A 13587-nucleotide genomic window follows, 5' to 3' on the forward strand; every position below is an offset into this window, starting at 1 on the left:
CGGGAGACCTTAGATGTGGATCTGACACAGCAGCTTTAATGAAACCAGCATGTCATCCGGCATAAAATCTGGACTAATTTTAATCCCTAATTTCTGTTCCAAGTTCAAATTCACAGCACGCTCAGGGTGACAAAGGCCTTGAAGCAGAGGAAGCGCGGCAGGCTAATAAACCTGCCCGACCTGTGGAACAACAACAACAACAGTCCTCGTTCCTCAGGTGCTTTCCTCAACAAACAAATACCGATCTTTCCAGTAATTAGCCTGGAGTCATTCTGAGGCTCTGACTTTCTGCATCCTGAGCGAAGCAAGAAGACACATTTCACACCGGAGGGATCTGTCATCATCACTTCAAGGCTTAACTGTACAAAAACAACAACAAACGCTGCCTTCAAGCGCTGTCAGAAATCTGGCGTTATTAACTGAGCAAACACGAGCAAAAGCAAGGACCGAGCAAATCTGAAATTCCCCTGACAGACCAGATGGTGAGAGGCAACATGTACCACTGTGCCGAACAGAAAGGCAACCTGTAGCTTTATTACTGTAACTTTTTTTCCTGTTTACAGCTCTTGAACATTACTGGATGTATTAAATCATGACTTCTGAAGTGAGAAAGAGCTGATGAAAATCAGTAACATGCAATAAAACCACTAAGAGCGCCGCCCCCAGTAGAGAAGGCTGCCAAATCAGTGACCGCAGCTCGAGTCTACATGTCAACATCTGTAAGCGTGAAACCGCTGGATGTTTTCGATGAGCGACCTCAGCATTTCTACATTTATAAACATGACGCCACTGGATGTTTTTAAGGAGACCGCAGGACAGTTTTTCGAGCAGTGTTTATGGCAACGAAACCAGAATTCATTGTCGGTATGTGGGGCCATTTGTTTTTTAGCTGTGTTGCTGAATGAGACATTTCCAGCCATGATCATAGATATTTTAAGCCAAACACGTAATGTCTTCCTGAGCCTAACTATGTGTTGTTTGTGCCTAAACCTAACCAGAGCGTAAGCACAGCATCGGAAAATCCTGCAACATAAGGTCAAAAACACACGCGTAGCTTTTGTTTTTACTGTCTTCAGCTTGTTTCTTTGCACCAAAAGTTACTGTACGAACAAAATATCTAAATATCTGGACTTTCCTCTGAATGGTTGTGACCGTGTCATTTGGAGGCCTGTTTCTAATGATGCAGTAACTGACAGATCAGCAGTTCAGGCCTCTGCTTGAGGACAAAGTGAGGCCGCCTTGAAAATGCAGTTTCACTCACAAATCTGTCCTTTTTTTTTTTCCTCAAGAGTTCAAGTGTCCAACCGACACCGGCGCTGATTGTGAGATCGTCTAATCTGGACGGCGATGCTGCGTGTATCTCTCAGGAAGATAACTTGTCCTTGTGCAGCTTTGATCATCGTTCCCACTGCTGCGATCACACACTGACACATTTTGAAGGACTTTTTTCTTTTTTTTGCAGACTGGGATGAGAATTGAACTTGAAAGCATTTTGTGCTTATTTCTATGCTGTTAGAAGTGTCTCCTTGGTCTCTGTTTTCAGTCTACTCTGTCCTCCTTTCTCTCTCTCTCTCTTTCTCTCTTTGTCTTTCTATCCAACCTCCCTGTTTCATTTCAATTGCTGCCAGTGTGTAGCCGGTGATGTTTGAAGGTTAGTAGCTGTGTGTTGAGTGTGAAGTGTGTGATGTGATGCCAGTTGTGTGGAGGAATGCAGTTCTTCCTCTCTCCCTCCCCTCTCAGCGTTTTCTGTCCTTTCCTTGCAGTGGTGAATGATGCTCGGATGTCACGTTTTGTGGTGACAGGGAGGTTGTGTTCGAGTGTGTGTGTGTGTGTGTGTGTGTGTGTGTGTTGAGCAATAGGAGGGGGTGGAGGGGTTACAGGAAGGAAGCCTTGCTGGAATATGATTACATCTCCCAGTAAACAGGGCAGCAGTAGGAAATGGATCCTCAGACCCCGTCCTCAGGGCATCAGCCTCGACATGCTGAAGCCACCAGTCAGAGGATTCAACGGGTGAATATAATGTTTCTCAGACACACACTGACGCAACCTGGTAGATCACATACCTGAACACATCCTCACCTGCACCTAACATACTCAACATGACATAGTTATTTGTCAGGTTTTCCCTTCATTTAAAACTAGATCTGGTCCAGTCAGTCGTCCAGTTTGATGGATGAGATGCAGTTTGATTTGGTTGAACAGTCCTGCTTCAAAACCAGGCGTCAGAATAAATGTTACCCAAGTTCGAATCAGCAAATGGTAATGCGCTGCTTCTGTTTAGGCACAAAAACTACTCAGTGAGGGTGAGGACACGGTCACGGTTTGGCTTATAAAATATTGGTTTTGGTTGCAACCAAAACACCCAGAGATGGTCAGAAATCCTTGGAAACAGCCCGCTAAACAGATGGAAACGTTCCCCCACAGAGTCGACCATTTGGCAGCCTTGTGAGTGATCAATTATTTGGTCCATGAAGTGTCAGAGAATGATTAAACATGTCCATCACAGTTCCCCAGTCACTCAAAATGTCTTGTTTGATCCCTCCAATTATCCAAAAACCCCACAATATGCAATTTATGATCATCAGGGGCAAAGAAAACACAGCTAATTATCACACTGAGGAAGCTGGAGCCAGTTGATCTTTTTGCACATTTGCTTAAAAAATGACAGAAGGCCGGTGGACGTACAGATGACGCTGGTAAACATGAAGCTGAGGCTGTCAGTGATTTTGTCTTGCGCAATTCCTGACTTTGCTCGCAGCCCAAACCGGTCTTAGTTTTCTTGGTCTCTTCCACTCTTCAGGCGTTGAGATCCTTTATTTTCATTTTTATCTTGTTTCTTGTCAGATTTCCATTTCTGACAGACCGCAAAATCCTTCGTGTGCGTGACTGAATCCAGCCTTTAGCCCGTTATATTAAAAGGCGCCTGGACGTCTTGGTTTGGTTTCTTCTCCACCTTTTTTTAAAGTCCTTTTTTTTTGTTTTCACAGTACCTGAGACGTGGATTACACACAGCTGGGTGATCAGTGCCCAGGTGTAGTTCCAGTGAGAAGTCAGTGGAAACAAAAGCAGAGTGTGTGCTCCACCCAAAAATCCTGTTCCAACAGGAACTTCATCTTATTAAGAAGAGTCCACTTCAGGTTTTTTTTTTTAATAGCGAAGATAGAACTTCAAAAATCTTTTCAGTGCCTCTATGCAAAGTTTGTAGTTGCAGGGCTTCAGTAATACATTTTGGAGTGGTTGGATGGATTTCTTTGGCTGAGTGGAGCGTGGAGGAACAGTCTGATACCTCTCTGCAGCCGTGGTGCCGCAGATGAAAAAAGGATTTGCACCGCCACCTGGTTTATTTTCACTGCTGCAGGGCAAGTTTTCCATACTGCTGCACTTTTATCAGGTTTTTCCTGCTACATTATACAGCTCGAAGTGGACCTGGGGATTTATAGAAAGGTTGGTGTGGCATATATACGCTTTTTACTCCTGATTTTCCCCTGACAAAGTAGCAGCAGACCACACATGTCAGTTTGTTTTCTTTGAGGAGCAGCGGCGTGACTGGACAACAGTGGCAGAGATAAGAGATGGAGACAGTAAATTCAAGTTCAGAGGTTGCAAATATCCGTGCTTTCCTTCAGCTGTGGTCAAATTTACTGTAGCTGTATGTTAAATATTCCGTCTGTTGCGCTGATTTAAATGTGCCTCACTCGCAGTCGGTTTCACAGAGGACGATTTAGCTGCAAAAAGAAATACGTATCAGAACAGAAGCGGCAGAACTGAAGCCTCCAGTTTGCAAACATACGCAGAATAAAGAAGTCTTTGGATGAATACTGTTTTAATATTATCCACGACGATACCTCAGGCGAGATAATTACACCAGGAGAATGTGACACCTCTCTGTTGCTTTCGTTCCCTCAGACAGAAATTATGACATCCCCTCGTCTCCGGCTTTTCATGGCCTCTCTGTGTTCAGTTGCCATGGTGAGACGAGCAGAGCTGCTGTTTGTTGGCGGCGGCGGTGGCGGCGACAGCGGTGGCCCTCTCGCTCAGAAAGTTTCATCCATCAATACTTAATGTCTGGACTTGAAGAACGCCGGCATCCTGTACAACAAAAGAAAGCTTTGCTGTGTTGAGCGGCTTCAAGGGCTTGTAAAGTGTTTCTCAGCTGTGTGAATTCACCCTGCGACTGCACGTTCTCCGCTGGGCTGCAGCTCACTGATATCCAGTTAGATCCTGATATCAAGCTGTTTCCTCTGAAGAGGTCAAGTTATTCTTTCTCCCAGTAATAATAAGGTTACATATTAGAGTTTTAAGGTCATAGTTTCTTGATGTTTCCTATAATTATTGTATGAAGTGTCACAACATGGTGACAAATATTTCTGCTGTATGAATATTTCATATTTCTGCCCTCTGTTGTGATAATTTGAGTAATTTCTTGAATATCTTAAACTCCTGCACAGTGTTCAACTCACCTGCAATCAAGAATGGATTATTATCAGAGCATTTTGGCTCAAAGACGTTCATGAAGTTGTCTTGGTGAACGTCTTTCACCAAAACAAGGTTTTTAAAATCTGACGTATTTTACTCAAAATATACTCGTAAAAAACACTTAAAAAAACGTTATCTATACCTGATACTCATTTCACCTGAGTACTCATTCGACCCTGGTGCCTTTGTGGTCTCTTTCATGGGGATTAGAAACACACACACACACATATAAGACACAGAACAGGTTTTCCCATAAACCTGCCAAAACATGACACAAGATGTTATTCCTGTGTATTCGAATCAAGTGTTGATGAGAAACACATCTTATCAGTCCTCAAGAAACCACACATGCAACCTCCCAGCGACACCGCGAGCATCTTACTGTAAAACCAGTGAGTGTGGAGAAACCACACACACACACACACACACACACACACACACACACACACAGCAGCCGGTGACAAACATCTCACCGCCCGTCAACCCGTGATAAACGACACACACCCTATCGACCAATGTCAAGCGGGATACACCTGATCGACTGTGTGATGTATGAATGCACGAGTGTGTGTGTGCGTGTGAGAGATTGAGACAGTCAGGCCGAGCGTGGAGCATTGTGGGTAATATTCGCTCACTCCCACGCCGCTGCCGCAGTCACCGGGGCTGTGTTGTTGCCGCCGTCATCGTCGTCGTAGATCTTCGGCTGTCTGCCACATCAAACCCCCCGCTGCTTCTGCTCGGCCCGTTCCTCTGCTGCTTTACCAGATGTTTATTTTACTGTCGCCTTGTAAACAATGCTGCACACACACACACACACACACACACACACACACACACACACACACACACACAGCTCTCTATTGAATCTCCCACCTCTGTGGTAAACATCCTGGCTGTTTACTGTGAGCCCGGGTCAGGCAGGCCTGGGAGAGGTTAGCTGTGAGGGAGGCCTGGAGTCCCCGTCACAGACCGATTTATTGGCTCTCTGATATATTGGCCTTTGGTTAGAGCTGACTGTGTGTGGAGGGTTTTACTTCTTCTTGTAAGAAAGAGAATAACTATCACGTACAGGCCTGCAACAGTTTGCATCCATCATCGATTAGTTCTGTTAATGTTTTGTCTTTACTAATCGATGGATTGTTTTGTCGGTGAGTCGGTGAGTCTTTTCTCTGACTCACAGTGTTTAAGTGCATTGTTTTGACGCGTTATCAACATCCGGTGGTGGCGCCTAGTAAAATGTACAAACCTGGTGATCCACATAACATCTTCACTGGCCTCCACGCTGTTTGTTTTTACTTTAGCTGGTGTTGTTCTCTGTTTCCAGCGTATTTGTGATGTGAAAACTTGACGTAAGCTTCAGCTAAAGATCCAAGACTTGCCTGCGTGAAGTGGAAATGGGCTCAATATATGTTTTTAGCTGGTAGATAACCTGTGAAGAACAGCTTATTTTAGTGGAAAAGCGTATTTCTAGTATGTATTTACAGCCCATATTGTGTGTTTGTTCAAGGACAGATGGTGTTCATCTGGAAAGCCTGGTTTTCTGCACAAAAAATTGACCTTTTGACCGAAACAAATGGGGGGAAAATCTAGTTCACTTTCCTCCAGAGGACTGTGGCACGCTTTACTGGGAATCGGCATGTTTTTATGTGCATCTGAAGACGGACGCTGATATTTGATTCACGTCATTTGTACTCAGGAAGCAAACCGTTCTGAAGGGAAAACACAGTCTGGATTGATGCCTTAGTTCAGTTTAATGTGCACTTAACTGGTATGACGAGAACTGGTAGTAAAGTCAAGTAGCGACATGACAGGAACTGAGGTAAGGGAGAAGAAACCATGAAACAAGGTTGTCATGCACAATCAAAGTTGGGACAGCTCGAACAAATGGGCCACAGTGGTGCTGCAGATCGAGTTATTTTTTATTTATACAGCGTAAAATCACAAGCTCAGACACCCTCTGTGCTTGTACGCTCAACTCGCATGAGGAAAAAGACAACAAAGGAGAGAAACGTTACTGATTTTAACACAAGGAGAAACAGATCAAAATAAAGTTTGTTAGCTATGAAAAAGAGCTGTTTCATTATGGCTGTGGTTTCTCTCAGGCCTCATAAAAGAACCACTTACGAGTCAATGACTCGTGTTTACAAATCCTGGTTTTGCTTTTTACGGAGCAAAACAAAACCACATGCAACAAATTAAAGTCAACCAGTGCAACAGTCGGCCAAGCTGTCACTGAACTTTGGGAAGTATTTTGATGCACTTTGTTTGAAAGTGAGCTGATATCCTTGCTTCAGAACGAGGAGGTCGTTCGAGTCCTAAAATGTGATTCGATTTTAATGGAACTTCATGTTATTAAGCTCTAAGTGAGATCAGAGGCAGCGACGTGAATGAAGCAGAACAGGTGGCGTTGGAAAAAAATGTCACAGCGAGACATCCAACCACCCGTGAAGGACACTGGAACTCCGGGCCGGAGTCCGATTGGTGGAAAGAGCTGCACACTTCAAACAGGAAGTGACACGAGGGACGGCAAACAGGAAGTGTGAGGCAGAGCGGCGATGTTGTTCCACTGTGTTTTCTTTCCCGTCCGTTCCCATTCCCTCGCTCGCCGTGGCGCCACGCCAGGCCGAGAGAGGAAGGGGAGAGGAAAGGGAGTGAGAAAGTCAGAGAGAGGAGGGCATTCTGGGGAATCCCCCCCCCCCCTCCACTCCTCCTCCTCCTCCTCCTCCTCCTCCTCCTCCTCCTCCATCCATTGACTGTTCTGAACTGGTCAACCTTTCAAAATGCTGACTCAAATCTGTGAGCCTTGTTGCCTTACGAGTGTTGGAGCGTTGTGACGTGCAGGACGGTTTGGATCCAGATACTTTGGACTGTGAGGCTGCCAGCTGTCGACAGATGTTCAGTGTTTTATAGTTGTCGGTTTGGAAAACGCCGCTTTTAACAAAAAAAAAAAAAAAAAAAAATGTGACAGTTCAGCTCGTCTGCTCTTGGACTTCCTTCAGCGGGTGGACAGAAACATGTCTCCAGCAGGATGATGTTGCTGCATGTCTGTTGGAAGTGTAAGTAGGAAACTGTCTGCTCACATATTAGATGATAAAAGTCTGTAAATGTGAGTTTGTCATTTTAGCTGTGGAGTCTCCCAACCTGATGGAGATTTAATTCTTTAACATTTGTTAGTCGGACAAACAGGACTAAACTGTTCAGTGGATTAAAAATGGAGAGAATGCCTCAATTTTACAGCTTGTCTTGATAAATCTGACAGATTATTATTTAAATTGCATTTAAAAAAGAGTTGGAGATGTTGACGCGGTGGTGAGGCTCCAACAATTCATCGCTGAGTTGTCAATTATTAAATTGTTGTCAACTGTTTTGATGATCTGTTAAATTTCTCCAATTTCAGCTCTCGAATGTGAATGTTTTGTTTTATTATTGTGTTTTTTTAAAGAATGTCTTTGGGTTTTGGATAAAACAAGAAATCTGAGGCCGTCATCTTGAGCGTTAGGAAACACAGATCGACCATTTTCAGATATTTTATTGACCAGACGACTAATCGATTAATTGAGAAACTAATGAACTTAAAATAACCCGGTTGTTGAACTCATCCTCTGCAGATTTTGACCGTCTGTGGCTAATTTCATCTCAAAACCAGCTATTCTGGCATCACAACCAGCCATTAATCTTGGCGAGCTAAGCCGTGTGTGAGAGCTTCATAACGTCTGATCTCATTCGGTTTCAGTCAAGTCGTTCATGTTCATATTGTCCCCGTGCTCGGCGTTTCATTGGCATTCAGCAGCAGGACTCTGAGTGCCGTGACGCACTGAAGCGCAGCAGGCAGCATTAATCAATGCGCCGAGCAATCAGCGCCCGGCCTAATTCAATCGCCCCCTCCAACAGAACGCCGCCATTAGGACAACAGACGAGTGTGTGTTCACACCGCCGTTATGTCTGTATGATTTGTGTGTGTGAGCGAGTCCCTCTGGCAGCCGCCGCCGACCCGAAACAAACCCCGTCGGAGAGACGGAGTGGGAAGAGGAGGCAGATAGAGAGCATTGTGGAGAGGAGCGCTGCGTTAAATTGGTGTCGCCACTCGGAGGTTCAGACCGGAGCGACGACAGTGTGGAGGGAGTTGAAGAGGAGACAAAGACGTGACATCCAGCTGAAAAAAACCTCAGCAGTGTGTTTCCTGACACGCAGAGAAAATGTTCATTCACGTCGCGTCGCGATAACTGAAGATAGTCCTTGAAGTAATTCTGACAATACGGACTTTAAAGCGTCTGTGTTTCCTGTTGGAGTCTTTTTCTGTCTCTCTTACAGTAGATTTCCTCCCTGTTCGTTGTGATTTAATAATTCTTCCACGGCTTCTGTCTCACATGGTCTTTATTTGTGAATTCCTTAACTGTCATCATTCATTTAAAAGTATTTCTCAAGCTGGCAACGAAAGTCCTTCGAAAGTTCACATCTGGAATCAGAACTGCGAGGGTTTGGCCAGTGAACGAGTGGCAGACAGCCATCGACTACAGAGGCCTGACGATTGCTAACATCTTTATTTTAAAGGTCCCAAAAAGAGCACAAAAAAATAATGGTGTGTCCTCTCAGAGTCGCCGTAAAGTTTGAGTTACTGTGACGTCTGGGAAGGAAAGTAGGAGACACACCCCCAAAATACATCCAGTTCAGAAACATGATTTATTGATGAATTAACAAGTCAAGATCGTCTAGTTTTGACTATTCAAACCTGAAAATCTAAATCACAGTCTTCTCTTTTCAGGCTTCACTAGTTTAAAGCCAATACGCCAAATATTCTCTGGTTTCAAGCTGAGAATTTGCTGTTTTTCTGTGAGAGCGTATTAAAATATTAATCGTTTTGAGTGTTATTTGAACTAAAAACACAAACTCCAGACATCGCTGTGGGCTCTGAGAAAGTGTGTTCCCCATTTTATAGACGAAACAATTATTGAAGAAAACCATCTGCAGATTAAAATCATCATTTTCTGCATCTCTGATTAACAGCGTTACAGAAACGTCTGTATCGACCTGCTGCTTCACATCTTCCCTGCTCTCTACAGTTGTTTTTCCAGCCTTTGTGCAGCGTCGCTTCTCTCCGACACCCGAAGATCGAAGACCCGATCGCAGCAATCGACGGCGTCTCGGTTGCCAGTTTGAGTGAAGCCGGCTGCTCTTATCAGGCCTGTAGATTAAAGACACGATGCATCAGCGACTCGGACAGACTTACAGTAACCATCTCCTCTCAGTCAAGAGGGCGTTAAGGCGAACCGGTGGAGGGCCTATTGATCTGCTGTGTGTGAGAGGGCCCCTGTATGACAGCACCTGTGGGTGCTGCTGGGAGGAGACCGAGGGCTCCATCAATAACAACTCAGTGATAGCAGCTCGATCCGTATCACCTCTTTCCTCTTCCCCCATCTGTGCATCTCCTTTGATGATCCCTCCTGAAACCCAGTGTGAAAAGTTTGACACAGTGGGCTTTGAGAAACCTGCGAGTGCTCTGAATGTGAGGACGATGAAATACCAGCCACGGAATAAAGCAGTGGATCATATTTGACGCCTCTAACGCAATTCAGACCCGCTGCAGCACCTTAACAAGGCCAGGCTGCACATTACGAGTCACAGTGCAGCACAGAAAGTGAATACAGAGTGCAAAAAGTTTTCTCCAGCTGCAGCTAACTAGATACGTCTTTTCAACATTTTTATCTTATCTGTGTAACACTGAGATGATACGATTTCCTCAAAAAAATAAGTTCCCTCTCGTCGTCTTTGGCAGCAGCGCCAGAGAAAGATGTGAGGAGTTTGTTGCTACAGTAGCAGAGATGTGCCAATATTAATATGCACAAAAAAAAGTATTTGGAGTAATTATCAGAGCTGCTGCTGCTCTGTGAGTTGGACCTAATGAATTTTTTAAACGCCGCTTGCCCATTTTTAAACTCGTCTAAAAAGAGCAGCATCAAAATAGAAACTACAAATGTTACAGCACAATATAATTAGAGATAACAAGACAAGATATTAGATTGGATAATTACATTTCACTCCAGTTAGTCAGAACTGAAGAGGCCTCTGGGATGAGAGGTGGAGAAACTGAAACGTGTCCAGCTGCCTACGATACGGCACTTAGAACAAAAGAGTGGACGAGTTTGACGAGGGACAATTCACAGCCGTGTTTGCGGCTACAAAAAAATATATATGTTTGACGGGAAGTTGGGCCATCTGCAGCCGTAACTGTGGCGACAGAAACTGGTGTTTTTAACCAGATTTCATGACGTCTCTAATCGCATATGTGGCAACAACAAAACTGGGCAATTTAAGCAAAAACATGAGTTTTTTACTCTCTTTTTTGTCATGCAGAGACGTCCTGTGCCAACATTTATTCTGCCGCTTAAGTTGGAAAAGGTGACGATAAGCCACAGTCCAATCCAGGTGCATGTACCTGCAGAAATGTTGAACCGAGGTCCTTTACAAAGAAAACAATTAGCGTGGGTGTTGTGATGCATGTAAGGTGCCACTGGTCTTTTGTTGAGTGTCGCTCTTGTAGCCGCGAAGCTAATTTATCAGCGGTCGGTGTTGGCGTCACTGAGAGGTGAGCCACACTTTCACCTCCGAGTGCTGGGGGTCACAGCCTAGCAACGGTGGGTCTGAGGCATAGCAACAGCAGCTGCAGTGTCAATTCAGCAATGCAGTAATTGGACCGTTTGACTCGGTGCCGGAAGGATCGACGCGCTAACAAGAACAGAGACATTTCATCAGTCGGACACGTGTGTGTTCTGTGGCACACAGAGCAGCTGGTTGGTTTATAGAGACTCCATTTGTGTAAAAAATGAACCCGACTATGCTGCTGCTCCTCTCTGCATGCTGTCCTTGGGAAGATGCAGTGTGTGTGTGTGTGTGTGTGTGTGTGTGTGTGTGTGTGTGTGTGTGTGTGTGTGGGGGGTATCTCATCGTCAGTGTGTGTGTCATGTTCAACATGGGCACTAATGGCATTGTGTGTTCATGTGATGCCTCGAAGGTGTTGCCGTGTCGCTGCTCAAGGTCATCTTCAGACCGTTTGACTGGTTCCAGTATAGATATAGGAGAACATTACTCACCGCAGGGGCTGCTGGGAAATCCAGTTTGGATCTGAAACTGGAGAAGAAGAAGAGGAGGATGAAGCGGTGATGGAGACGATGATCTGGGGTTTTTTGAGGATGACGGCTAACAGAAGTTTATTTCATTTTTGCTTTTTTGTTTTTTTCATTTCAATTTTTATTTTTTGAATTTTGACCTTGACTTTAATTTGATTATACTCATGTCTGTCAAATAATTATTAGGAATTTAATCCAGAATATTATTTTAGATTAAATACCATTAGTTTAAATTTTATTGCAAAGTACCAGTGTAACAATAGGCATCTGACAAGAAATGTTCAGGTTGGAGAAGCTTCTGAATTAGCTTTCAGATCACATCATACACCTGCTCATAATTGCCTGTATTGATTAAAGTCCTATTCCACATTGAATAACCCAAAACTGATCAATTCTACATTGAACAGGAATGATGTCAAACAAAACACCTTCATGTTAGAGCTCAGTGATGAATTTGGAAAACAAACCCGTGTGGAGATGAAGAAATTACAGCATGAGCGATACATCACCGACCGGACGGACAAATTGACTGATTACAGCGAGATGATGCAGTTAGAGAGAGAAACAGGGAGGAGAGGCTGATGTGGAGTGATAACGGACGGAGGCAGAGAGTGAACGAGACGGGCAGGAGAAGGTAAAACTAACTTAGAGCTAACAGAAGAGGGTCAATAGACATTATTATGTGTCCTGCATGAAGACGTAAACTCAGTTTTATCTCATTTTAATCCATAATCGACTCCACAAAGTCTTTATTTCTGACAACAAGTGAAGCATGATTGATTATTTCAGCCGGTGTGTTTATATAAATGTTGCTCTCAGAATTCACTCGTTCACAAATGATATCGTGTACGTAGGTTGAGAAACGACGCTGCAGTGACCTCGATCATATGAGGCCATTCAAACAAATGAAAATATTGCCAGTTGGTGCATAAAGACTGAACAAATCTTTGAAAAAGACTCACTAAATAATCTTGTGCAGGGACATCCTTTGACCCCAGGATGAATTTGCAACTTTTGTGTTTTTTTTGACCAAAGACACACAAACAAACAAGTCATCTATAGTTACGTGAATCTCTGTGAACCTCCAATTTAATGTCGGCAGCATACGGAAGTGTTGCAACGCTGCAACATACCTGGTGAAGGTTGAGCAGAAATCTAGACTGTGTGCAAGAGTTCTTGTCATTGTTGAGATGACTTTCAGATCATGCAAGTAATGTTTGCATGCTTGAGTGACATGACTGCTGTCAAAGACTTTTGTTTGGGTTGTCTGTTTCACTCGGGGCACCATTGTAGCTGTACTTTAGTCAGTTTTCTGCAGAAAACCATGCTAACCTTGGGCTAAGCCTGCCCCAGAGTCGGTTTCTAAGAATGTTATTAGCCCTGAGTGAAGTGCTGTGTGAAAAGTCTTTGTGTAAGAAACAGCCTGTAAAAAAAATACATTGTCTGTCTCATTCAGTTGCTGTCTGTTTGAAGGAGATTGAAGAGGAAGTTGTTGTGGAAACTTAGGATCGACAAATCCCTGATCAACAAGGAGTTGCAGCCACAAATTGCGATTTTTCAAATTATAGGAAGCACATTCAGTTCTGCATACAGCCCACAGTAACACAGTTTTAAAGGCTGGCAGAATCACGCAACAGACCTCATAAATGCCCAAATGGAGCTGTGTATAAGGAAAAAGCTAGCGGAGGCCGAGGACGGATCCCTGAGGAACACCACATGAGAAACCAGCTGTCGATCGAGAGAAGTCAACTTAAAAACACCTGTAAAAGTCAAACCAGTATAAAACTGTAACTTAAATACAAATCACACCATGAAGTAAACAGACACGTTGCTCGACAGATTGTGAACTTCGAAGTGTGACCGTTTGTTTGGCGTATTCTAAGACAACATGTGATGTCGTAATTAGCTTCTCTTGTCTTGAACAGTGATTAAAAAACGTCTTCAGTGCAATAACCGGCACCACGGGGGAGCGAAGGTTGCAGCAAAG

At 44.0% G+C, this 13587-nt stretch overlaps 1 protein-coding gene across 2 annotated transcripts in view; it reads left to right on the plus strand.

Moving 5' to 3' along the window:
- Nucleotides 1-13587, plus strand: part of usp6nl (USP6 N-terminal like) — a 69849-nt gene that overhangs the window by 16246 nt on the left and 40016 nt on the right. The window contains exon 1 of one of the 2 annotated variants that reach the window (XM_037121930.1): nucleotides 7444-7532. The exons of the other annotated variant lie outside the window; for it this stretch is intronic. Coding sequence (XP_036977825.1) covers nucleotides 7505-7532 — 28 coding nt within the window. The 5' untranslated portion in view covers nucleotides 7444-7504. Of the gene's footprint in view, nucleotides 1-7443; nucleotides 7533-13587 lie in introns of those variants that run through there. 2 annotated transcript variants of the gene reach the window in all.

Source organism: Acanthopagrus latus, chromosome 14 (assembly GCF_904848185.1).
Source record: "Acanthopagrus latus isolate v.2019 chromosome 14, fAcaLat1.1, whole genome shotgun sequence".
Classification (NCBI taxonomy): domain Eukaryota; kingdom Metazoa; phylum Chordata; class Actinopteri; order Spariformes; family Sparidae; genus Acanthopagrus; species Acanthopagrus latus.